The following is a 24,657-nucleotide window of genomic DNA, read 5'->3' on the forward strand; positions in this document are numbered from 1 at the left end:
CTTCAGCTCCTGTCTGAGAGCCTGGATCTGGTTTCGGTATTCACTCATTTTAAACTGGGCCGTGTTCAGTTTCTCCTGTAGAGACTTCACCAGCGGAGTAGCCTAAAACACACACACACACACACGAACACACACACACACACTACTTTGCAAGCGAGTAATCACAACTGCAGCTGCAACAAAACAGTGAGGTGATTTGCTCAAGGAGTCATTTACAAATGCAAGTGAACTTCCTGAGGAGTCATTTATTAATGTACACGAACCACTTAAGGAGTCGTTTATAAATCTAAGTGAACTACTCAAGGAATCATATTAAATATAAGTGATTTGCTTGAGGAGTCGTTTACAATAGTGCTGCAGTACCTCTTGCTGTGAGCTCCTCAGGCCCAATTTGTGGTCTGCTTTCACTCCATTACTGAATACTGCTGTATCTTGCCGCTGCATACACACGCATACACACACGCATACACACACAGAGATAGTTATTTGTGAGATATCTATCATGGTATATGGTTGTACTGATATATTTCCCAACTCTCCTCCCCTCAGTAAGTCAGGGAGTGTTTACCTCTCTCTCTAGCTCTCTCACTCTGTTGTTCAGCTGTTTGCTCTTGGCTTTCTCTCTCTCCATCTCTGCTGAGAGTTCCCGGTTCTTCTTCGAAAGCTCCACGATCTTGGTTGCTGCCGCATCTCCTGCCAGTCCTACTGTGCCTTCACACAGGACAATCACATAAATTGCATTGAAGAGTACAGAAAAACCGCTCTGTGTGTGTCTATATGTGTGTGTGACTCACACATCTCTGTGTGTAAAGGATTTGTGTTCACACTAATGTCAACGCTTTCCCTGTACACTCAGATGATGGGAACGAAACTGTACACTTCCTAGTACAAACACCCCATCCCTGGGGTTCGGAGCCTGAAGGGGACATCTTTGTACCTTCAGTCACCAGGGCAAGGTCAGGTCTGTACCTCTGGAACTCATTTAAGGTACATAATGGATACATAATATAAGTGAATTGCTTGAGGAGTCAGTTACAAATATCAGTGAATCACCAATGGAGTCGTTTACAAATATCAGCGAATTACATGATGAGTCATTCATAAAAATTAGGGAACCGCCTAAGGAGTCATTTACTAATATCTGTGAATCACCTGAGGAGTCGTTTACAAATATCAGCGAATCACTTGACGAGTCATTCATAAAAATCAGGGAACCGCCTAAGGAGTCGTTCACTATAGAAGTGAATCACCTGAGGAGTCATTTATAAAAATCCGAACTGCCCAAGGTAGAGTAGCAGTAAAATCAGCTGTAGTCCACCTACACAAAAATCATTCCTAACTGAGTCACTGTAATGTTTATAGTTCTTGTTACAACAGAAATTGTAGACACTGACTACTCGTTCACTTTCCCTTTGTTTGTCACAGTCAGTTTTTGTGATAATTGGTTAGATTTATTTTCCAATTATTTGCTTTAAAACAAGGTCTTGGTGACCAACTGTCCCATAAATAAAAAGTCTTGACCTGCTCTTTCTACCCGCAACACCGGTCCAAAAACTATGCCAAAAAAAGCCCCACATCCGTAGCAACCCTGACTGCAAATTAATGTGCAAGACATTTAAGCAGATGCATCTACCACCTCCAGCCACAAGGGGGAGACATGATTGTGTCTCTAGATTAACAAGGACAAGACCAGCCTTGTGGTGTAAAGCAAAATGTTCTTTTTCCTCAGTTCCTCACCTACTAAAGCCATCCTGTCCTCCTCCCTCTTCTTCTTCAGGTACTTGATCTCAAACTCCTTCTCACTCAGGAGTTTATGGAGTCGTCCGTTCTCATCCCGCAGCTCCCTGACCCGCTCCTGGAGCTGATCGTTCTCCTTCTTCAGCAGTCTGGAGCTGGAGGTAGACTGCACCAGCAGCGAGTCCCCTTTGTCCTCCTCGTCCCCAAACAGGTCCAGACTCTCCTGGCCGTTCGAGCTCATCTCGTCCTTCTCAAAAGAGATCTGTTTCTTTTTCTCCAGCCGCTCATGAAGAAGCTGCACCTGCTGTTCCTGCAGGGTCTGAAACTGGAGCCTCAGCTGCTCCTTTATCCTGTCCTTCTCAGCCTCCATTACTGCAGGAGAGGAAGAAGAAGAAAGTACACCCTCATAATACTACTACTAATACTAATACTACTACTAATAATAATATTAATAATAATAATAATAATAATTCACAAAAATAATAAAACAATCATTTGAAAGCTAAGTACAATAAACTATAGGTGCGAATAAAAAAGAATATTGGGCTTTTTCATAACAAATCTGATCTGGAACACAATTGGGATATCATTTATAATGATAAACGAATAAACTCGTGATAGTTAAGTGTCAAATTCTCATAACCGTTTTCATACTTGTGAGGGAAATTATTAATTTTTACTTTGTAATAGTTTTGTTCTTGTTCTGTTCATTCTCATCAGAGGATAACACCTAAGAAGGCCATGTGATGTCAGTGAGATCAGTACAGAATGTTTATCTGCATGCAGAGACACAAACATGTTCTTCTGTTCAATGTTGGTCTAAACATCTTCCAAGATCCTAAAACAAAGTCTTTTTGAAGTGCCTCAAACTGCTTCTTATCGGTACACAGAAGTCATGCTCTGTGTTTCATATATATAGTAGTGGTTCAGCACAAGCGCTTCAGAGGCTCTCATTATTCTCTCCTGCTTTCTTCTGTCCTGTATTAACCATCTTTCAGTAATAAACCTTTTTACCAGAGGACGAGCCTGCAAGTGTTGTCTAATTTCCACGACAATTTGGCATCTACTGGGTGGGCTGCGCGAGTCTTTTCAGCTTTTCTGGACAACAAGCAAACCGGAGGACGCTCCTGGAAAGGTTTCACCCTGAAGTTTGCCCTTTATTGTCCAGAGCGAAAGACTGATGCAACCTCACCACTGACTGGTAGGAATCTTCAACAATTTAGAATTAGAATTAGAATTTTATAAAGTAATTGTGTATTGCTGTCTGTGTGGAAGGGAGTCACTGACTACGTTTACCTGGACAGCAGTAATCTAATTATTGGCCTTACTCTGAGTAAGATAATAATGTGATTAAGGTGTTTACACGAGTCAATTTTAGAATAATCCTGTCATGTTCCCGTTTTACATGTTATCGAAAATAATTAGATGAACAGCCCGCGTCATTACGTCCCTGCGCCACGCCGTCCGACTCCCTCCAGAATTTCACGTAGCGACATACAGTTGGTCTTCGTTATGGGACCGTATACAGTTTTGGGTGTTTTTATAAAAAATTTTTTACGAACGCTTTAAGTGCAGTTAATTATTAGTCATGCTGTACGTGCTAATAGACGACTGCTTGAAGCCGTGGGCTGCGTCCCAAAAGGCGTACTTACCATCTATATAGTAGCCGAGATACATGTATTTTTCCCCACTGCAGGCCTATGGTAGGTAAGATTGCAGTTTGGGACGCAGCCGTGCTCTCTTGTTCGCCGTAAAATGTTGAGCACTGCCGTGTGTGATCGTGTCCTGTCGCAAAATGCGGTGAAAACTCCCACACGACGTTCATAATGTGATTAAGGTGTTTACATGTCTGTAATACACGTCCATAATGCGACTAAAACAGCAGTACTCCACCTGTCTTAATTCGATTAGAGCTTAATTCGAGTGTGACCTTAATCAGATTAAGGTAAGTAAAAATTGCTGTTTACATGGTAGTTTCTTAATCAAAGTATGGTCTTAATCGGGTTAAGAGTGGATTATTGTTGTTCATGTAAACGCAGCTAATGATATGAGAAATGTGTGTATTACATTGAGAGAGAAGTATTACATGGAGCGATTTCTTATAAGAAGTTCCAGGAAGTCTTAGAAGTCTGTTCGATGAATGTGGTGTAAGAAGATCTCTGAGATAAGAAGGAGCTTGATCATTAAGAGTTTTAAAAACAAACATCAGAGTCTTAAACTGAATCCTAACACGGACTGGGAGCCGATGGAGCGATGCTAAAATTGAGGTGACACGATCAAATTTCTCTGCCCAAATCAACAGCCTTGCAGCTGCATCCTGAACCATCTGGAGACGAGCCAGAGAAGACTGAGGAAGACCCAAGTATAATGAATTATAATAATCTAAGCGTGAAGTGATAAAAGCATGAATAACCTTCTCCAAATCTCAGAAAGACAAAAATGTTTTAAGTTTAGAAATAATACGTAGTTGATAAAAACTATTCTTAACAGCCAAATTTATTTTCTTGGTTAAGCATAATTCTGAGTCCAGAATGAAGTCAAGGTTCCCAACCCGGGAAGAAATTGAAGGGAAATGGTTACGAAGCTCATTAATGAGACCATCTCTCAATCTCAGGGGGCCAAAAACAATTGTTTTGATTTTGTCTTCATTAAGTTAAATAAAATTATTTGTTAACCATTTTTTTAATATCGCCACCAGTCACCAGCTTTCAATGGAATATACAACTGGGTATCATCAGCATATAAATGAAAAGAGACATTGTGTGCCCTATTAATATTCCCCAACGGACACATATATAAGTTAAAAAGAAGTGGGCCCAGAATGGAGCCTTGAGGTACACCACTAATAATAGGAGCGGAAGATGAGGAAAATTACTCAACACTACCGAGAAGGCGCTGTCCTTAAAATATGACCTGAACCATTGAAGGGGGGTGCCCTTGATATCAAACAGATGCTCTAAGCACCAAAGAAGTATGTTTTGGTCTACAGTATCAGAGGCAGCTGTAAGATCTAGATCTAAGATCATCGGACACTTTTAACAAAGCAGACTCTGTGCTATGAAAAGCAGTGAAACCAGATTGTAAAGGTTCCAATAGCATAGCTGAATTTAAAAACAGGAGCAATTGTGACTGCACAACTTTCTCTAACAGCTTTGACAGAAATGATAGCTAAGAGACAGGCCGATAATTATTAAAGCAAGCTTCAACCAAACCCTGTTTCTTAAGCAAAGGTTGAACAATAGCATGCTTAAAATACTTCGGGGCCACCCCAGCATCCAAAGGTGAATTTATCAACACCTGGATACTGGGGACAATTTCAGAAAACGCTTTCATAATCACAGAGGGAACAACATCAAGTGTAGTGGACGTTATTTTCATCTGGTTAATGGTTAACCAGATCACACAGTTCCTTTAGAGAAACATGCTGAAATTGATCAAAGGAAACCAGTATAGCCAGCGAATTCAGAGACAGCTCTGAGAACTGCGAAGTGAAGGAAGAACGAATGGTAAATACATTATCAGAAAAAAACATTAAAAATCTCTCACAAAGTCCAGCCGAGGCTTCTCCATGGAATTGGCAACTTAAACTGCTCATTTTTTGATGTTGGCACATGATAAGATGAAGGTCAACTGTGTTGATTTTATGCTGTCCTCTGTCCTCCATTGCACTGCGCAAGTGCATGAAGGAAGAGACTTTTATTTTGAGAAAGAATGGTTTATGGATATCCCAGAAAGCGAAGAGCTGTACCTATATTGTTGTGACAAATTTTGTGCATGTTCAGTCAAACTGAGTGACACTCAGTTGCGTGTATTTTTCATCCCAGAATCAGTGGCTCATGTCTCATTAGCCAAAATAAAGAAACCTACCTCCAACATGTGGTACAGCCTGACGTTGGGAGTTTATAAAAAATTCTTTCAGGAAATGTGCAAGGTTAACCGGGATGTAATATGTCATGACAAGGGAATGTTTCTGAACCTTGGGACAAGCCCCACACCCCTAGAGATACCCAAGGGAAACATGACGTAGGCCAGACCACCAGTCGTGATCACGCCCAAATCTGACAGGCCCAGACAATCTCAATACCCTCTTAAACCAAAGCTATTGAGGGCATTAGACCAGTTTTCAATTCATTATTGAAGGCAGGGGTCATTGTCCCCTGGTCAGATTCACCGGTGCGCACCCCAATATTTCCAGTAAGAGAAACAAAAAAAAACCCCACAACCTGATGAATGGAGATTTGTAGAAGATTTGCAAGCGGTTAATGCAGCAGTCAAACAGAGAGCTCCAGACGTGCCAAATTCTTACACTATATTAAGCCAGGTTCCAGCAAATAGCGAATGGTTTTCAGTCGTAGATTTAGCTAATGCCTTTTTCAGAATAACTCTTGATAGAGACAGTTTGGGTTTGCATTCATATTTGACGCATGTCCTTACACCTTCATTCACTTGTGTTAGGGGTATTGTGAGTCACTAACGATATACAACCAAATGCTAAAGGACAGCTTGGCACCTCTACCACTTTCTCCAGGGCTCAGTGTGAAACTGACACCATTAAATTGTTGCAGTATCTCACTAAGGAGGGACACAAAGCCAAAATTTCAGTATGTACAAGAAGAAGTGAGATTTCTAAGGCATGACATTTCTTCAAAGGGACAGAAACTCTCTGCTGAAAGAGTATCTGCAATCCAGAAGATTCCCAAGCCTCTGACAAAGAATCAGGTTCTCTCTTTCCTAGGTATGTGTTCATATCGCAGAACTTTCATTCTGAACTGTTTCATTCTAGAAGCACCACTCAGAGAGATGGCATATGCGACAGGTTGGACAGCTCATTCTCAGGTAAGTTGGATCGAGTCACTGCAGGGTTTCCCCCCGTGTGTACGTGCAGTAGCAGCAGCTGAGAAAGCTGTGGTGGCATCCAGAGACCTGGTAGGTTACTCAGAATTGAACCTCTTGGTTCCACACGAGGTGTCATTACTCATGCTTGAACCTCACACCTGTCCACCCAGCGGTGGCTGCACCATAACACTATAATACTAGACATGCCGAACTGTAAAACGATGTACTGTCCTTAACCCTGCTACTCTTCTTCCAACAGAGAGAGACGGGGAACCACATGATTGTGTTGTACTGACTAATGAACTCTGCTCTCCTAGAGTCGACCTGAAAGATGTTCTATTGGAAAACTCAGATCTGATCCTTTATGTGGACGGGTCTGCGTCACGTGACCCAGAGTGCGCTACGCAGTAGTGACCGCACACAAGACGGTCTGTCAGGAAGTCTCCCCTCAAAGCTTTCAGCACAAGCAGCTGAACTGTACGCCCTCATAGAGGCATGAAGACATGCTGAGGGACAGTCACTAAATATCGACACAGACAGTAGATATGCCTTTGGGGTAGTACATGATTTGGGGACAATTTGGAAACACAGGAACAAACTAGTCTCTGAGCTGCTGGAAGCAGTCCTACTCCCCAGAACTATTGCAGTATGCAAATGTGATGCACACAATAACAAATTAGACCCTGTTTTCCTAGGAAACGCTCGAGCGAACAGTGCAGCAAAGCACACAGCTGCACCTATGGTCCCAAAACTCAAGAGAAAATAATCACTCCTTCTTTACAGCTTTCTGACCTCCAAGCATGGGCTACGGTGGGGGAAAAGGCTGTGTGGCGTAAAGCGGGTTGTTCAGTCATTAACGGTGTGTGGCGAGGCCCACAAGGCCGCCTTGCCTCCCTAAATACATGTTCCCATATTATGCAAAGTTGACGCATGGACATGCATCAAAAGGGGGAATGATAGCTGCGAGAAAGCATTGGTTTCTGTAATTACACTAAAAATATATATTTTTGTTTACGCTGTTTGCACAACTCATAACATGGGTTGAGGTTTGAAGGTAGAGAAGGCCACGTACCTACGTCCAAACAGGACTCAGACAAAGGTGTTGCTTAGAAAAATAATTCCTAGATGGGGAACTCCCACGAAAAATCTCCAGTAATAATGGCACACACATGCACTTCAGTATGTGGGTGAAGATTTGGGTATTGACTGAAAGCAGCACTTTGCATATCATCCAGCTAGTGGTGGGGCGGTAGAGAGAGAAAATGGGACAGATTGAGCAAATGCTGTTCTGAAGCAGGCTTAGGATGGCCTTAGCCCCTTTGGGATACTGTTTAGGAGGCGTCCACGCACAGGAGTTGGGACTGTGACAGCTCCTCTTCCTTACGCAGCAGCATGTGATGATGCAATGTTAAATTACTGTGCAACACTGTCCTCTGCTCTGCACTCTATCCACAAGCAGGTAAAGGCGGCATTTCCAACTCTAGACACGGTTCCGCTGCATGATCTGAAGCCCAGAGAGTGGTTCGTGATCAAGGACTTCCACAGGACCAGGTGGAACAAGCCACGGTGGTCTGGGCCATTCTAGATCCTTTTCATCACTCGCTCTGTGGTAAAGGTCAACCAGAGAGCCACGTGGATGCGTGCCAGACACTGTAGGAGAGTGCCAGAGCCCAGCACTGAGCTGGAGAAAATGTTGACGACATGGAAACTGTACTCTTAGGAGGACTGAACTTCATTAGTGCGTACTATATAGCCACGTGACCAGGACAGAGGTTAGACGACATAACTTTGCTACCGCAGATCTTACGCCCCAAAACTCCCTGACCACAGACTACTGTTGCAGACTAGACACAAATCATTAGATGTCGACCTGCACATCCACTCATACATACAAACCTATTCCTAATCGTGCACCCTTCTCCTGGTATCTATTAATAACCCCTGTCATAGAAATAAACTCACAATCACAAAGACCGTTCCTGACAACAGTGGGGGTCCAGGGGTAGACCCTTAAGCTGGAAAGATAAACCAAAGTGTGATATTGAAGTTTACTGGGTGGAAGACTTAATGATCAATCACGCCAATCACATCGTTGCAGAAGAAAGAGTGCATGACGCACACACTTTTACCCAAATTTGGTATTTAGCTGATCGTGGTGACGGGACTAAGTGCCAAAGGTTATGTGATTTCTATAGGTCTCACATAAACCCACAAAGTTCTTTAGTAGACTATTGCTGCAGATTGTCAATTAGTAGTTAAAAGCCCTTATGCCAAGATATTGGCCGCCTCTGTAAACTGCTCTGTATCGCCTTTGGTCATAAGAATCATTACCAACAGTGCTACCCACACAACGTCACACATCCCCTCATCACACAGACACATGATGGTTATTCTATCATTGAACACATGCAGTCTGCGATACACAACCCTCCACAGACCAGTGAGACGGGGTTTGATTGGCTGAACTCAGTACTCGGGGGATGGGGCTCGTGGATATTAACTGTCTGTCTACCAATAGGTGCAATAATTCTTCCTATCTTGCTCATTTTGCCTTGTATTGTTTCTGTCATTCACTCAGTTTGACATGCTAGCCAATCACAGCGCAGAAGGCGGGATCACGAATACAGGTGTTCTCTAAAGCCTGTCAAATCTTACCGTTCAGGTCGGTGTGAATGGCGCGAGAGCATAAAGCACGCTATAGTGTACTATAATGAGTTTTCAGAGAGGTTATTTATATGTCTAAAAGAAAAAAAAAGCAAGCGAACGTCAGCTAGGCGGCAAAACCAGTCCTTCTCATCCTCTTCTGCTTCCGCTTCACAGCGCGTGCGTTTCCCCGGCAACGCGTTTCCACGGCGACGCCGCAGCAACCCGACGTGGTTACGTCATCTCTGTTGGCGGAAGTTAACGCGAGAAAAATAATACATTCGTACAGTCGTTGACTCGAATAAAGATTTATTTCATGATCTATTTTAAATACACTGAATTTGCATATTCTTTTGAACATTTAAAGATGTAAGACTTTTACATGCGAGACTTTAAAAATATTATATATTGTGTGTATTTAATATTTTCCTTTTTATATGGGGTCGTCTGGACCACTCAGATTCTACCGTCTCATCCGGGCATCCGTATCAGTGTACTATATCTATTTTTTTTTTTTTTTTTTTACATTATATATAACATAAACATAAAATCACACTCCATATTGGAAATAACTACCATACTCTCTCTCTCTCTCTCTCTGTGTCTGTGTGTGTGTGTGTGTGTATATATATTATAGGAAATAAAAGCTGAACTAAATCAGTCTTTAAGCTGTTATTTTGAAAGTAGATTGCCTAATTGAGTTAACATAGGAAATGTAATATGTAACATGACACCACATACTGTATATTTCTATATATATATAGAAATAAATTTCAATAAATTACACAATGACATTAAATCAGTGGAGTTAATAAAGATCTTCCTCTTCAGCCAGGATTCAGCACAGCACTGCACATTGTGGCTTTCTGTAGTGTTAAATTTTTCGTGTTGTAATTATTTATACTCTTACACGTGAAATTGTCTAACTGACTGAGTGTAAATGCAAATTTAAGGTGAGGAGTGTGTCAAACTTCGTCCCTCCACGAGCTGAAGTGTGTGTACGGCAAGAGCGTGTACATCGCTGTGTGTATCGGGGTCAGAGGTCAGCGTGCGGAGTATGTCCAACCCCCCCTCGTCCTCCAGCATTGTCTTGTAGTGGGACACTGCACACACACACACACACACACACACACACACACACACACACACAATAGATTTAACAGGTCTTTTGTATCATCATCTTCAGCCTTATTAAAAACACAAGAATCTATTAATATACATGAGTATGCTAATTAGGACATGCCCCCACATCCTTTTGCTTACTGCTTACATGAATCACAGGTGGGATTTCCGTGTCACATTCACACCCTCATTGTCCTCACCTCCTCACCATATTAGGGTTGCTATGGTTTGAAAGTTTTAGTTTTCTGCATCTGCTAAACAATGTTACTGTCATAAGATCGATTAATGATTCATGACTGATTCATGTGGATCGATTTTCGGTTAATATTCAATTCACATAGATCGATTCATGATTGTTTCACAATTCAATGATAGATTCATATAGATTGATTCATGATTCATGCTCAAATCATATGCATCGATTTGGTGTTCATGATTGATTCGTATAGTTCAATTCATGATTCATGATCGATTCGCACATATCGATTCACTATTCATGATTAATTCACGTAGTTTGATTCATGACTCATGATCGATTCACAATTCAATGATAGATTCACACAAATTGATTGACTATTCATGATTAATTCACGTAGACTGATTCACTATTCATGATTAATTCACGTAGATTGATTCATGATTCATGATCGATTCACAATTCAATGATAGATTCACGTAGATCGATTTATGATTCATGATCGGGTCGAGTTGACTGATTCACGATTCATGATTTATTCGTGTAGATCAATTAATAATAATAAAGACTAGCTAAGTAACGCAGCTAGCTAGATTGGCCCACACTTTACATTACACCTCACCATGTTTACCTTGATGTCCAAAATGAGAGGAAGTGATAGAAAGTATTCAAGTGGTTGTGACAGCTCTGTTTTCATGCCACTCCTGCCCCCTAATGGACAGAGCTTATAATCCTCCAACTGTACAAACACTACCCGTCTCTTTTCGTCTGTCTTTCTGTCCATGTGTCTCTCACCCTTGTGTGTGCAGATGTGTTTAATGCCCCAGAGAGCCCAGAGCTGTACTGCGGATGGCTGAGAGACTCGCAGGAGAGGATATAACGGACGCAGTGACCTGGAGAGAGAAAAAAACAGCTTAATAATAATCATCATTAACTATTATGAAAACAAATTAATTAATCAATTATGAGGATAACAAAACAATAATACACACACCTGTATGAGACTATGGAACTGTCTGGAGGAGTCCATGACATCACAGCAGAGTGCTTTACACACACACACACACACACACACACACACACACACACACACACACAAACAAAAGTGTGATGTGTCAGTAGTTGTAGTTGTGCTTCTGTTTTAAATGCGGTTGTTTTAGTTGTAAATATTAATGAAGTTGTTATTAACAGTAATAACAGTGTGTACCAGTTTGGTGAGAATGTTGTGTCGCAGTGTCTCGTCCAGGCTCCACGTGTTGTCGGATGTGATGTTGGCAAGGAAACCGCCGGCGAAATAACTCACTTCCACCTAACATGATATAACACACAGCCACATGTGTGTGTGTGTGTGTGTGTGTGTGTGTGTATACACATACAATTTTATACACACATACTCAAGTACAGTCGCTACACTACACCAGATTATTTCTAAATCCGCTCTGTTTATTCCACTTTTCCTCAGTTATTACCTCTCTGAGTTCCATCAGAAAGAGAACAGGCTGCAGAAGATCCTCATCCATCAGCTGACCACGCAGATCCTCCATCTCTGATACGTTATTCTGAACAACATCACAGACAATCACATCACTTCAGGTCCAACTGCAAAGTGTAAACCGCTTTAAACCCTACGGCGTAAACCGCTTTATACCCTACGGCGTAAATAGGGTTTTTTTTTTTTTTAAACAAATTTAAAACTTACCAGGAGGCCTAGAATTCTCATCAGTACACTGGAATTGGAGTAGTATGTCTGTGGACACACACACACACACACACACACACACACACACACACACACACACACACTTACTTCAGAAACATCTAAAATGTTATAACTGTATACATTTTTGTGTGTGTGTGTGTGTGTGTGTGTGTGTGTGTGTGTGTACCTCCAGCAGTTCTTTGTACAGCTCCAGACCCTCACACTGCAGGAACTGTGTGCAGCCGGAGTGTGTGTCATCTGTGAGACCCCATAGAGCAGTCAGTGTGCACATGAATGTAGAGTTCCACACTCCCATTGATGCCTGCTGCTGCACCACACGCAGCAAATTCTACACACACACACACACACACACACACACACACACACACACACACACACACACACACACACACACACAGACACACACACAGACACACACACAGACACACACAGACACACACACAGACACACACAGACACACACACACACACAGTGTCCATTATTAAGTGGTAAATGGTCTGCACTTATATAGCATTTTTTAATCTTTATACTTTATACAGTTTCTCATTCACCCATTCACACACACACTCACACACCAATGGCTGCAGAGCTTCCATGCAAGGTGCCAGCAAGTTGTGGTTCAGTGTCTTTAACCGCCAACCCTACGATTAGTGGACAACCTGCTCTACCACCTGAGCCACAGCTGCCCCTTAATTACAAACTAGACATGATGTTCAGTGGCACGAAATGAAATGTACAGGTTAAAAGATACACCAGTGTTACACACCAATCCTAATAAATGACCCACAATACTGTGTTATTTACAGTAGAGTGATGGTGTGAACATTCAGTTCTGACCTTCATGATGAACTCTTCAGCTCCCAGCTGCCCGATTTCCTCCTGACGCAACTGCACACACAAAACATTTTTTAGTCTAATTATATTCCTAACGTTCCAGCATTCTTCTGTATCATTACAATAATTACACACACGATACAGAGAAACTGACTCAGTATGGGAAGTTTGCTTCAAATGAACTTTTAGCATATAAACACCTGAAAAAACATGCCCTTAGATAAGTATGCTTCTTCAGATAAAAAAACACAGTGTTCTCTTTTTGTGGTCTGATTGGGTATGGTGAGATTGTGGGTGGGGCCTGTGGTCTGATTGGTTACAGTGGTGTTGTAGGTGGGATCTGTGGTCTGATTGGGTATGGTGAGATTGTGGGTGGGGCCTGTGGTCTGATTTGTTAATGCTCTAGCTGTTCACAGTTTCTATACAGTTGCATTGTGTTAAAGCGTTACCTGAGACATCAAAACGACCATGAGGGATGCACACAGTGACTGCAGAACTTCATCTTCATGAGTAATCAGACACATCACCACCTGTTTAATTGCTTCAAACCTGCCACAATTTATATTACACACATTCATACCCAATTCTATCATTTTACATAGTGTATTATCACAGGTAAATAAAAGGGTGAGCTACCTGTTGAAGGCACCGCTGTCCAGGATGTGTCTATTCCCCAGAGACAGCAGGCAGTACTTCTGGATCTAAACACACACACACACACACACACACACACACACACACACACACTCCTTATGGTTTAATATAGAGTTCCACCTCTGTGTGTGTGTGTGTGTGTGTGTGTGTGTGTGTGTGTGTGTGTGTGTGTGTGTGTGGACCTGTTTATGATCAGGAAAGTTCCTCATGGTGGTGACTATTTGTCTCATCACTTTTCCCTGCAGGTTTTGCGACATCCCATCTGCCAGCTCCTGAATGGTGAGGATAGACACACATCCTGAGCCCAACACCTGCACACTCACACTCTCGCTGTGGGCTTTCATTCCCAAATACACCTCCTACACACACACACACACACACACACACACACACACACACACACACACACCCACACACACAAATTAATTAACAAGGACTGTCCGAAAGGACTTGCTCTTTATCACTCGTGCACTGTAAGCCCGAACCTCGACAGCATCACTAACATGTGGACTCGAAAGAAGCGTGGAGGTCTGAGAGTACCATTTGGGAGTGTATAAAAAAAAAAATAAGAAAAAAAACAGAAAAAGAAAAGTATCGAAACCTCTCCATCCTAATTCTAACTTCATCTGTGCTGCGCTCTGGTGAAAAAAAAAACACTAACATTACACACATATTCAGATGAAACTAGAAGAATCACACTCACAATGTACAGTAATATCGCTCTGATATACCTTTAACACGTCTGGACACCAGCTGGATTCATCAGCCATGTCCAAGTATTGGTAAAGACAGCGCAGCGCCTCCTGCAGGAAGCTCTCCCTCTCCCTGTATCTCCTCAGAGCCTCACACAGCTGTGTAATGTTCCACTCTCCAGCCACCTGCGCGCACACACACACACACACACACACACACACACACACACACACACACACACACACAAAGTTTCAGACAAAAATGCACCACAACTCAAAGACTCGAAACACATTTGTCCATGTTTAAGTGGATCAGTCAATAAAATCTGACACTTCACTTCGGATGCCCTAAACATGACCTCAGGTCCTTCTTTATCAGGGTTGAAGCTTTCTGTTTCCTCAAGCCTTTTTGTTGTATTCCACCACTGAACAACCCCCTTTCTGGCCACACCTGGGGCCTCGTAGTCCTTGTCCAGTTGTTCCTGGACAGGTCTCAAATGGTGAAGCCCACTAGGTGCCTGTGAGATCTTCCTATAGACAAACTGCAAGAATGGCACCCATTTAAACCAGTCCTTCTGGTCATTGTCTTTAACAATCCTTCCCAGGAGGTTGTTGAGGATCTAAGGTGGAAAGAGATGAACTACAGTTGAAAACCTGCTCCATCACCTGTGAAAATCCTTCTGTGGAGATCATTAGGTGGTTCATTAGGTAAGGGACTAGGAATGCCATCAAGCTAAAACCCTGTTGGGGGATTAGTACAGCATGAAAAGCTAGGTAAAGAGGTAGGTCTTTAACGTTCCTTTACAGACAGCCAGTGACTCAGCTGCTCAAACAGCCATGGAAAGTTCATTCCACCGTGTACTGTACATGCGTGCCAGAACAGAGAAGATCCTTGTCCATCTTGCACCCTGAGAAATGGTGGGTCAGTTCGAGTGGTGCTAGAGGATCGGAGGGAGTGTGGTGAAGTGCTTTAAGGTAGGTGGGTGCTGGTCTGGTTTTGGCTTTGGCTTTGCAGGCAAACATCAGTGTTTCAAATCTGATGGAGCAGCTACAGGAAGCCAGTGGAGGGAGTGTAGCAATGGGGTGGTTTGGTAGAACGTGGGGAGGTGGAAAACAAGTCATGCAGCTGCATTCAGGATCAGTTGCAGGAGTCGGATGGCTTGCCAGGATGGTTGACCTGCCAGGAACGAGTTACAGCAGTCCCAGCTTGAGAGTCTCTGTGGATAGAAAAGGCTGGGTCTTTCTGGTGTGCTGAAGGAGAATCCTGCATGATTGAGTCAGGTTAATGCGAGGAAAGATGAATAAAGCTCTTACAATGTTCCTCTGTGGCAAGGAAAGATATCTGTGTCAGAAATAACCAAGACTCCAGGTTACCTGCGGTCCTCACCAAGTAGGGAAGGTGTTTTCTGTTTCCGTAAATGTGCTGCTCATGGTATTGTGTGCAAGGTGCAGTTCAAGTGTTCTTCAAGTCAATCAAATGCTAGCCATCTGGACCCATGTCATATACGCACACAGTTTTCAGTGGTACTCAGATCTGATATGTGTTTCACTTTAAATAGGTTTTCACACTTTAGTATGTTTCTCACAAGGTTCTCCTGGAGATTTCTTCACTGTATATTCTGATGCCTAGTCTTTCAGGAACTATGTCCGCAAGTAAAGCCTTGTATACCCACCCTGTATCACTGATTATGAAATTTCTATCATATTATGGGTGGATTATGGACCTCAGAGTGTTGACTTTGATGGTGAAATTGGAGAAGACATATTAACACATACAGTAATGACTGGGGAGAGCAGAAATTGTAACTTGCAGAACTGAACTAAACGCACCTGAACACATGCTTTACTGATTCTACGATATGATGACAGCTAAACTAACATGAGAATGCCTTGGCAAGAGATTAACACACCACTGTTTAAGGAAACTCACCTTTAGATTTCCTTCTCCAGACAGGAAGTCAGATCTTCCAGCACCAGTGGCCAGCAGACCGATGAACCTCATCCCTGACCGTGCCTCCAGGAAAGCCTTCAAGGTCTCATCACTGATCCCTTTCCACCCTGACACATCCAGAGCCATGAGCGCTGGGAGCATCTGCGTCTTCTGCAGGAGCTTCCTTATCATCTCTCCTCTTGGTTGGATACGATCGTTGGAGACATCGAGGTGCGTGAGGAGCTCCAGCCCAGACAGTACTGAGAGAAAGTCATCGACAGCCATTTTGAGGTGGTGCAGTGCGTGAATAGTGAGTGAGCGCAGCCTCGAGCGGAGCTTCAGAAGCGGCGTGAGGTCTGTAACGTTTGTTCCAGAAATATCCAGGCTCTCCAGCAGCGGGAGTAAGCAGACGTCCTCCAGCGTCAAGTCTTCCAGAGGCATCCACGCCACAGAGAGACTCCGGAGACCCTGCAAAGTCCTGAACCTTACTGGAAAATCCCAGCGACTATCCAAGCCACTCACGCTCAGCTTCTGCAGGCTCTGATGGCAAACCTGATTGGATGAGAGGCCCTGGAGGATGTCTGAGACGGTGATATCACCAAGAACATGGGAAGCATCGAGTTCCTGCAGGCGGTGAGAACACAGCGAGCGACGGAAGGAAGCTACGGTGAGACGAGAGCCGCGAATGCAGGCGCGCTTCAGGCGCAAACACTTGACGTTTTGAAAAATGCCAAGAGTCCTGTCGTTCAGTAGACCTGCCATGAAGAACACAAGAAAAATGACAAACTTATTAATTAGCAAAGAGGTAAGTCATGTGCCAACATGAAAGCTTTTAAGATTGGCTTCTTACTACTATCTATAAGGTAGATTTCCAGTTTAACATCAGCGGGGCTACACTGAAACTACAGTAACACCATTTACTAGCGAAGCAGAAAAAACCATTACTCTGAGCAGACATTAGCGACTGTCCTGCACTCGATACGGTTCTCCGGCTCACATCAACTGCTGGTTGGAAGACAAAAGGCCCACTTGACTCACCAGCAGAGTGTAAAGCCAACAACCAATCAATGATCACCATTCACCATGGTCTGTGTTCTTTCTAGCAATTACAGAATTGTGTAAATACTTAAGTAGTTTATTTGTTCCCAACGACCAATCACTGATCACCGTTGTTCTCAACAGATGTTGGCAGACATGAAGTTAAAATCCTGAACCTCAGACTACATGGAGAACTGTACGTTACACCTCTCCTGAAATTTCTGTTCTGTTTATATGATAGAAGACCTGGGTTCAAGATGAAGCCGCATATCCCAGTCCTGTGATGGATACAATAACACACAACCTGCCATTTTCAACACAAAAGATCCCCTAATCTCCCTAACATTGTGTAGGTCCCTCTCTCCTTGTGATTCCAAAACAGCTCTGACCCGTCAAGGCATGGACTCCACGAGACCTCTGAAGGTGTGTTGTGATATCTGGCACCATGACGTTAGAAGCAGATCCTTTAAGTCCTGTAAGTTGTGAAGTGGGGCCTCCGTGGATCAGACTTGTTTGTCTAGAACATCCACAGATGCTCAATCGGATTGAGATCTGGGGAATTTGGAGGCCGAGTCAACACCTTGAACTCTTTGTCATGTTCCTGAAACCGTTCCTGAAGAGTTTTTGCAGAGTGTCAGGGAGCATTTTCCTGCTGAAAGAGGTCACTGACATTAGGGAACATGGTTACCATGAAAGGGTGTACTTGGTCTGCAGCAGTGTTTATGTAGGTGGTTCGTGTCAAAGTAACATCCACATGAACACCTGGACCCAAGGTTTCCCAACAGAACATTTCCCAGAGCATCACACTTCCTCCACCAGCTCACCTTCTTCCCATAGTGCATCCTGGTGCCGTCTCTTCCGCAGGTAAGCGACACACACACACACACACCCGGCCTCCACGTGATGTAAAATAAAACATGATTCATCAGACAAGGCCACCTTCTTCTATCGCTCCATGGTCCAGTTCTGATGCCCATTGAAGGAGATTTTGGTGGTGTACAGGGGGTCAGCATGGACACTCTGACCGCTCTGCAGCTACGCAGCTCCATACGCAGCAAGCTGTGACGCTCTGTGTGTTCTGACTCCTTTCTATCAGATCCAGCATGAACTTTTTCAGCAGTTTGTGCTACAGTAGTTCTTCTGTGGGATCGTACCGGACGAGACGATTCGACAAAATATTTAAGTTACTCTCTGACATCATCCGGCAGCTTCTAATGAAATTAATTTTCACAGACTCAGACACACTCTCGATCACGGCTTACCTTCATCGGTCATGGTGCTCAGTAACAGATCGGACAGCTCCGGTGGAAGAACCGGACACGAGTGGAGACGCAGTGATCCGTCATCACACACACTGCACAGGGTGTCAAGGCTCTGGCACACACACGCTAAACACGCGTCAAGCAGAGAGGGAGGGCTGTGTTCGTCCTGCAACACACACACACACACACACACACACACACCATAAGTAAAATAAAGTATGAATTGATGTTACAATGTAATGTATAGTCCATATTTATCATATAAACTTATTTCTCGTACTATCTGTGATGCATTTCAGTAAGCTGTAACAACAACATACACAAATAAATAATGAAGTGCAATAATTGCGCACTATGGTACAGTAATATACTATAATAATAACAGAGTCTATATCCTGACTCATTACAGACCTAAACTAACTTCAGCCAGAAGAAACTTCAGTAGAACTCACCATCTTAAATGACTGCTTAATTTAAAGTTTAAATAATCATCCGATCAAGTGGTTTAAGGCAGTTTAAAGTTGGTCATGAAGCAGATGAGAGTGTAACAGCTGGATTTGTAGCTCTGAGGTTGTGTAAAACGGAAATCCCGACATTGCGCTGCTTAAACCTCCGAACTTTCGGAATTTCCGACCTCCGACAGCTTGTGTACACCGCTCAAGGAGACGTTCGTGATCACGAGAGTTCACATCAGATCTCGCGATAGCTCCCGCACTGCGTCCACGCGTCCGCCATGTTGGAAAGGAATGGACTCAACAGAGGAATGAAACCACTCGAACTCGTTTAATGTTTGAGCGATTTAGAGAATATTGTCTCTGATGCACACGTCACGCATTTCTGCACTCATCTGATCTTAATATAGATTTATCATGTCGATATTTCTGATAGATCCAGTAATTGCAACAACAACAGTACGAGATTTAAGCAAATAAAATGTTTTTCACTGAACGCTTCAGCCGCACCGTGAGATATTCCGTACATAACGGAACATATCGACACGTGTATGTAGATTACAATATATATCCAATGAAAAAAGACATCGCGAGTGTTTTCGGAGCTCGGCTGATTGGGTCTGATCTGGTCTGATCTGATGATGTTCAGGTCTGGAAGCTGATCGCAGAGAACTCGATGTGGATGCGGAAGTGCTGTGTCCGGCTGCGGCCAAAATAACAAACAAACAAACAAAATCAAGCCTGGTGAGAAAATGATACTGCAGCGGAAATGAATATACTCCATATTTCACTCTGGTTAGGTTCATAATGCTGATAAATCCGATTAAAAACCTAACTGACATCCGGTTTGGTTTATATTAGACCTGTGTGCTTCTTCTGTCTGTCTCTTATTTATAAGCTTTGTAAAAAAAAATAAAAAATAAACGACAGTGTCATTGCATCTTAATCTGTATGAGCCGTGCTTTTACCCCTGTGTGTGTCTGTCTGTAATGTGTATGAGATCTGTACATCGCTTTACTACCACATAGACAAACAGACCTCTTTTCTGCGCATGCGCCGTTTTGTCTAAAGTAAAAGGAGACTGCTTTGTTTTTTAAATAACTGTTTATTTAAGATGTTTTCTTCTACATCCTACAGGAACATGCTGGAAGGAGAAGGTGAAAATGGGATTTTATACATCTGATGATGTCCACTGATCGTTCACTGATCATCCACTGTCAGGACATGTGTAAGAACAGAACTGCGTCTCTGCCACTGTGACCTTTGACCCTTCAATCCCTCATACACAGTGCCCCCTCAGAAGCTGAGCAGCACCCCGGCTGTTATAAGTTGTCTGTAACAGTCGTACCGTGAACGCCATGTCATCAACCTGCCAGTCACGCTCAGCCCCGCCCCCTGGACTGAGTGACATCACAGGGACAGGCAAGGAGGACGGTTCTCTCCGTTCTTCGGAGCGCCATGCCCACCTGCTGCTGGCTCAGATGAATAAGATGCGTGTGCAGTCGGAGCTGTGTGACGTGCGTCTGCTGGTAGGCGGACGGGTGTTTCAGGTCCACCGGTTGGTCCTGGCGGCCAGCGGGCCGTATTTCTCCGCCCTCTTTAACTCGGCCATGAGCGAGGCACGTGAGGAGGAAGTGCACATCGCCGGGGTTGAGGCAGACGTGTTTGAGTCTCTGCTGGAGTTCATATACACAGGTAGATGCACAGATAGATACAAACATGCACACACAGGTAGGTGCACAGGTAAATGCATAGTTAGACACATGTACACACACAGAGAGATGCACAGATAGATACTCTGAAACACAGGTAAATTCACAGGTAGATATAAAGGTATTGGTTATTGTGGTTATTTCATGCAGCACTGTGTGTATTTAGTGTATGTGTGTGTGTGTGTGTGAGGCTGTGTGGAGGTGACGGTGGAGAACGTTCAGGATCTCATGATGGCGGCCGACATGCTGCAGCTCGGCGAGCTCGTGCTCATCTGTGGAGAGTTCCTGAGGAGCCACGTGGAGCCGAGTAACTGTGTAGGAATTTATCAGTTCCTGGAACAGATCAGCTACAGCGAGCTCCTGGAGTTCACGCAGAACTACATCCACGCCCACTTCCTACAGGTGAACCCCGCCCTCCTGCACTCCTGATTAAACATTTTAATGGTACCTTTAACGCCTGTGTGTCAGGTGTGTGAGGCGGAGCTTAGACCCCTGACTGTACCTTTAACGCGCGTGTGTCAGGTGTGTGAGGCGGAGCTTAAACCCCTGACTGTGCCTTTAACGCCCATGTGTCAGGTGTGTGAGGCGGAGCTTAGACCCCTAACTGTACCTTTAACGCCCATGTGTCAGGTGTGTGAGGCGGAGCTTAGACCCCTGACTGTGCCTTTAACGCCCATGTGTCAGGTGCGTGAGGAGGAGCTTAGACCCCTGACTGTGCCTTTAACGCCCATGTGTCAGGTGCGTGAGGAGGAGGAGTTCTCCAGCCTGTCGAAGGATCAGTTGGCGTGTTTCCTGCGCAGTGAGGAGTTGAGGATCGAGGACGAGTATCAGGTGTTCACGGCGGCCATGAGCTGGCTTCTGCACGACGTCACACACAGAAAGAAACACGTGGTGGAGGTTCTGGAGCCGATCCGCTTCCCCCTGCTGTCACCGCAGAGACTCTACGCTTATATTGAGGGTGAGTGTAACGCCTCAGATTAAAGGGTTACATCATATTACATTACGTTACATCATGGTTACGGTATAATAATAGCAATAGTTACATAATAGTTATGGCATATTATAGATACTGTGTGTGTGTGTGTGTGTGTGTGTGTGTGTGTGTTTGAGACAGGCGTGAGTGACTTCAGCCTGCGGGTGGCGCTGCAGACCCTGCTGAGAGAATACACAGAGACAAACAAAACCCCCAAAGACCCCAAAACACTTGTACAACCGTCAAAGACCCGCCCCCGGAGGAAAGCGCGCAAATACCTCTACGCCATCGGTACACTGTGTGTGTGTGTGTGTGTGTGTGTGTGTGTGTGTGTGTGTGTGTCTGTCTCATTCATCTCCCTCACACTTGTCTCCTTTCTCACCCCACCAGGAGGTTACACTCGCCTGCAGGGAGGGAGATGGAGTGACAGTCGGGCGTTGAGCTGTGTGGAGCGATTTGATTCGTTCAGTCAGTTCTGGACGACAGTCTCCTCCCTCCATCAGGCCCGCAGCGGGCTGGGCGTCGCTGTCCTCGACGGCATGATCTACGTCGTCGGAGGTATGTACGTGTTTGACTTTACTTAGATTAATCGTGAGCTTTAGTTAGGAATTATAAAAAGCTCGTTGAAAACATTGTTCCATGTGACGCGTGTGGTGGTCCAGGTGAGAAGGACTCGATGATCTTCGACTGTACGGAGCGCTACGACCCCGTCACCAAACAGTGGGCTGCTGTCGCTTCCCTCAACTTCCCACGCTGTGGAGTCGGGGTGTGTCCGTGCCACGGAGCTCTCTATGCACTCGGTACGCGTCTCGAAATCTCACTACATTTCCCATCAAAACCAGAACTGCAGGTTGGGACAAGGCATTATGGGAAATGTAGTTCCTAAGTACCTCCCTACTTTAACTCACTGTGTTACTGTGCTCAAAATACACACACATACGGATTGCTCTGACCTCTGACTGCTACAGGCGGCTGGATCGGTTCTGAAATCGGGAAGACGATGGAGCGTTATGATCCGGAGGAGAATAAGTGGGAGGTGATCGAGAGCATGCCCGTACCACGCTACTACTTCGGCTGCTGTGAGCTACAAGGTAAAAATCCACATAATTCAATTTAATGTTCATATCTAACCAGCGAATATAATCTTATTTTAAAGCAGTTATGTATTATTGTTGAAATAGTCACCTCAGGTCCTCTAGTGGCGATGGAAATTAGAATAGGAGAGAAACGTAATCGTATGTTTAGCCAAAGCATTAGCTACGGATAGCTACGTATTTAGATACGTATTTATCTACATGTTACCACCGAAACATAGACAAACTGAAAATTTAGACACATATCACCACAGACGAGTAGAGCAACATGAGCTATGTTTAGCTACGCATTACCACAGAAGCATAATAACATGAGTTTATGTACATGTTACCATAGAAGAGTAGAGAAACTCGATCTTTAGCTATGTTTAGCTAGATCGTAACACAGAGCTTATTGCGACCCTTAATCATTATTATATGTTTGATTTCAGGTTTCATCTATGTGATTGGTGGGATCAGCGATGAGGGGGTGGAGCTTCGTTCAGCCGAGGTCTACGACCCCATTTCCCGCCGCTGGCGAGCGCTGCCCGTCATGATGACGCGGAGGGCGTATGTGGGCGTGGCTTCGCTCAACAACGCCATCTACGCGGTGGGGGGGTGGAACGAGGCTCTCGGCTCGCTGGACACCGTGGAGAAATACTGTCCTGAGGAGGTCCGCTCTAGCGTACACTTTATATAGTGCACTGTAACAGTCTACGTTCACAACCTTTAACGATGTCCGTTCTACCGAGTGTTGTGAAAACGAAGCACGTAATTGGAATAGCAGGTTTTACATATAATAAAGTAATAGTGTTGATAAACAAGCTATCACACAGTAAGCTAAGATAAAACTACTAAGTTTTAGTTAAAACCTTAACGTTTGCTAGCTAAATTACTTAACTGTCTTGTGTTGTGTTTAAAAATGTGTGGCTGACTGCTTTATTAGCAGGTCAGATTTAGTGTTGGTTAGCGAACTCATTAGCCATTTTAAGAACAACGGCTCCTGGACTTAATTGTGTTTCATTGTTCAGGAGCGGTGGGTGGAGGTGGCGTCCATGTCGATGGCACGCGCCGGTGTTAGCGTTGCCGCCGTTAACGGGCTGCTGTACGCCATCGGAGGCCGGAACTCGGGGCGGGATTTCTCCGCTCCAGTCACTGTGGACTCGGTGGAGATTTACGACCCGCACCTGGACACGTGGACTGAGATAGGAAACATGATCACCAGCCGCTGCGATGGGGGCGTGGCTGTGCTCTGATATGCTCCTCCCCTTTACATGGTTACGAGTTGAATGCTTCAGGAGCGTCACCGTTACGAAGGTGCTATGAGCCGGTGAATTTAGTTACAACCTTTGCTAATGTTACAGACAAAACCCTAAGCATTGTCGCGTGACAGGGGTGTGGCCATGCTCTCACTGACTCCACCCCTTTGCCCTTTGTCACGCTCACATCATCCGTTATAATATTTTGACTGAAATTTGATGAGTTATAGATATTAAACTAGGAAAAAGAGATTTCTAAATATTTGAAACACAAAGATATTTCGAGTATTTTGTAATGAAAGACGTTACCGTGGTGATGTGTATTATTGAATGTAAATGAAATTTGTTACTTTACCTGTCGCACATTTCTTACACGTGATTAAACTAGCATTTTAAAACCAGCTTTACAATAACGCTTCTTTTACTGTAAGCGTCATGGCGAGACATTTCATTTTAGTGTGTTGGCGTATCGCAGCTTGATCGTTAGTAATTATTAACAACTGTATTTAAAACATTAATTATAT

General features: G+C 44.0%; 3 protein-coding genes across 7 annotated transcripts in view; 1 reads left to right on the forward strand and 2 right to left on the reverse strand.

The window, feature by feature from the left end:
* ccdc13 (coiled-coil domain containing 13) overlaps nucleotides 1-9,474 on the reverse strand; it is a 17,510-nt gene extending 8,036 nt beyond the window's left edge. For 2 of the 3 annotated variants that reach the window (XM_053681200.1, XM_053681198.1), the window contains exons 1-5: nucleotides 9,229-9,375; nucleotides 1,738-2,109; nucleotides 569-711; nucleotides 364-438; nucleotides 1-102 (exon numbers count right to left, since the gene is read on the reverse strand). The exon at nucleotides 1-102 is cut by the window's left edge and continues 12 nt beyond it. In XM_053681200.1, the coding sequence (XP_053537175.1) occupies nucleotides 1-102; nucleotides 364-438; nucleotides 569-711; nucleotides 1,738-2,107 (690 nt within the window). In that variant the 5' untranslated portion in view covers nucleotides 2,108-2,109; nucleotides 9,229-9,375. Of the gene's footprint in view, nucleotides 103-363; nucleotides 439-568; nucleotides 712-1,737; nucleotides 2,110-9,228 lie in introns of all 3 variants that reach the window. The other variant, XM_053681199.1, reaches the window with a different exon arrangement.
* Nucleotides 9,475-9,508: 34 nt separating this feature from the next.
* Nucleotides 9,509-19,352, reverse strand: zyg11l (zyg-11 family member, cell cycle regulator, like). 2 transcript variants are annotated; one of them, XM_053681197.1, is made up of 15 exons: nucleotides 19,117-19,352; nucleotides 18,665-18,830; nucleotides 16,365-17,119; nucleotides 14,474-14,620; nucleotides 13,925-14,014; nucleotides 13,725-13,789; nucleotides 13,538-13,637; nucleotides 13,092-13,142; nucleotides 12,421-12,582; nucleotides 12,234-12,281; nucleotides 12,004-12,093; nucleotides 11,742-11,843; nucleotides 11,529-11,581; nucleotides 11,330-11,427; nucleotides 9,509-10,319 (listed from the first exon to the last, which is right to left on the reverse strand). In XM_053681197.1, exons 1-15 carry the CDS (start codon nucleotides 19,117-19,119, stop codon nucleotides 10,165-10,167), a joined length of 2,085 nt encoding a protein of 694 aa, XP_053537172.1. In that variant the 5' UTR covers nucleotides 19,120-19,352; the 3' UTR covers nucleotides 9,509-10,164. The 2 variants fall into 2 exon arrangements, with proteins under 2 accessions (XP_053537172.1, XP_053537171.1); XM_053681196.1 differs by having other exon boundaries at nucleotides 13,925-14,101; nucleotides 19,117-19,351.
* Nucleotides 19,353-19,479: 127 nt separating this feature from the next.
* Nucleotides 19,480-24,534, forward strand: ipp (intracisternal A particle-promoted polypeptide). Of its 2 annotated transcripts, none has more exons than XM_053681205.1 (10): nucleotides 19,480-19,860; nucleotides 20,254-20,811; nucleotides 21,019-21,230; nucleotides 21,513-21,786; nucleotides 21,943-22,092; nucleotides 22,192-22,359; nucleotides 22,464-22,601; nucleotides 22,770-22,892; nucleotides 23,327-23,547; nucleotides 23,906-24,534. In XM_053681205.1, exons 2-10 carry the CDS (start codon nucleotides 20,475-20,477, stop codon nucleotides 24,128-24,130), a joined length of 1,848 nt encoding a protein of 615 aa, XP_053537180.1. In that variant the 5' UTR covers nucleotides 19,480-19,860; nucleotides 20,254-20,474; the 3' UTR covers nucleotides 24,131-24,534. The 2 variants fall into 2 exon arrangements, with proteins under 2 accessions (XP_053537180.1, XP_053537181.1); XM_053681206.1 differs by having other exon boundaries at nucleotides 19,486-19,860; nucleotides 21,567-21,786.
* Nucleotides 24,535-24,657: the final 123 nt, after the last annotated feature.

Source organism: Ictalurus punctatus, chromosome 7 (genome assembly GCF_001660625.3).
Source record: "Ictalurus punctatus breed USDA103 chromosome 7, Coco_2.0, whole genome shotgun sequence".
Taxonomy (NCBI): Eukaryota; Metazoa; Chordata; class Actinopteri; order Siluriformes; family Ictaluridae; genus Ictalurus; species Ictalurus punctatus.

Bases quoted from the DNA above. Each gene is read 5' to 3' on its own strand.
- zyg11l (XM_053681196.1), bottom strand. The intron at 11,428-11,528 runs GTGTGTGTATTA...TTCTCTCTCCAG, and splicing joins AGTTCCATAGTCTCATACAG to GTCACTGCGTCCGTTATATC. The intron at 10,320-11,329 runs GTGAGAGACACA...GTGTGTGTGCAG, and splicing joins ACACATCTGCACACACAAGG to TGTCCCACTACAAGACAATG.
- ipp (XM_053681205.1), top strand. From the start codon at position 20,475: ATGTCATCAACCTGCCAGTCACGCTCAGCCCCGCCCCCTGGACTGAGT. The intron at 20,812-21,018 runs GTAGATGCACAG...TGTGTGTGTGAG, and splicing joins GCTGGAGTTCATATACACAG to GCTGTGTGGAGGTGACGGTG. The intron at 21,787-21,942 runs GTGAGTGTAACG...TGTTTGAGACAG, and splicing joins ACTCTACGCTTATATTGAGG to GCGTGAGTGACTTCAGCCTG.